General features: G+C 32.0%; 1 protein-coding gene across 7 annotated transcripts in view; it reads left to right on the top strand.

The window, feature by feature from the left end:
- The window catches only part of LOC117113987 (disintegrin and metalloproteinase domain-containing protein 12-like), a 60,031-nt gene that overhangs the window by 39,820 nt on the left and 19,795 nt on the right, over window positions 1-416 (top strand). For all 7 annotated transcript variants that reach the window (XM_033257486.1, XM_033257487.1, XM_033257490.1 and 4 more), the window contains exon 6: window positions 150-262. In XM_033257486.1, coding sequence (XP_033113377.1) covers window positions 150-262 — 113 coding nt within the window. The remainder of the gene's footprint in view (window positions 1-149; window positions 263-416) is intronic.

Below are 416 nucleotides of genomic sequence, written 5' to 3'. Positions count from 1 at the left end.
AGGGAATAATAGGCCTATTTTTAAATTTTAAAAAAGTAAACCAAATAAAAAGATTGTGGATTTAATATTATGCATTTGAAACTTTCTGTATAAATCTTACAGTGAATACCGAACAGTCTATTTAATTTGTTTTCTGCTTGTTCCCCAAGTGGTGTGATTGTCGCTGATTCAGAAACCTTTTATATCGAGCCTTTTGAAGATTCCGAATCAGATCACCTCATTTACAAGCCAAAAGATGTACAGTGGAAAAAGAAGTTTTTTGGTAATGTACCCTGTAATTTCACATGAAAACGATTTTGACACATGATGACAGAGAGTCTAAGCTTTTACTGCAAATGCTTTCACCGTGAAGCATGAAAGGAATTTATTTTAGTTCCTCGCTACAGTTATCAAAAAAAAAGTCTTGCATAAAATTT

This window comes from Anneissia japonica, unplaced genomic scaffold, assembly GCF_011630105.1.
Source record: "Anneissia japonica isolate Jap-2015-1 unplaced genomic scaffold, ASM1163010v1 scaffold281_len866295_cov195, whole genome shotgun sequence".
In the NCBI taxonomy this organism is placed as follows: domain Eukaryota; kingdom Metazoa; phylum Echinodermata; class Crinoidea; order Comatulida; family Comatulidae; genus Anneissia; species Anneissia japonica.
Note: the sequence above shows the minus strand (reverse complement) of the source record. Positions and strands in the feature narration are given on the sequence as shown.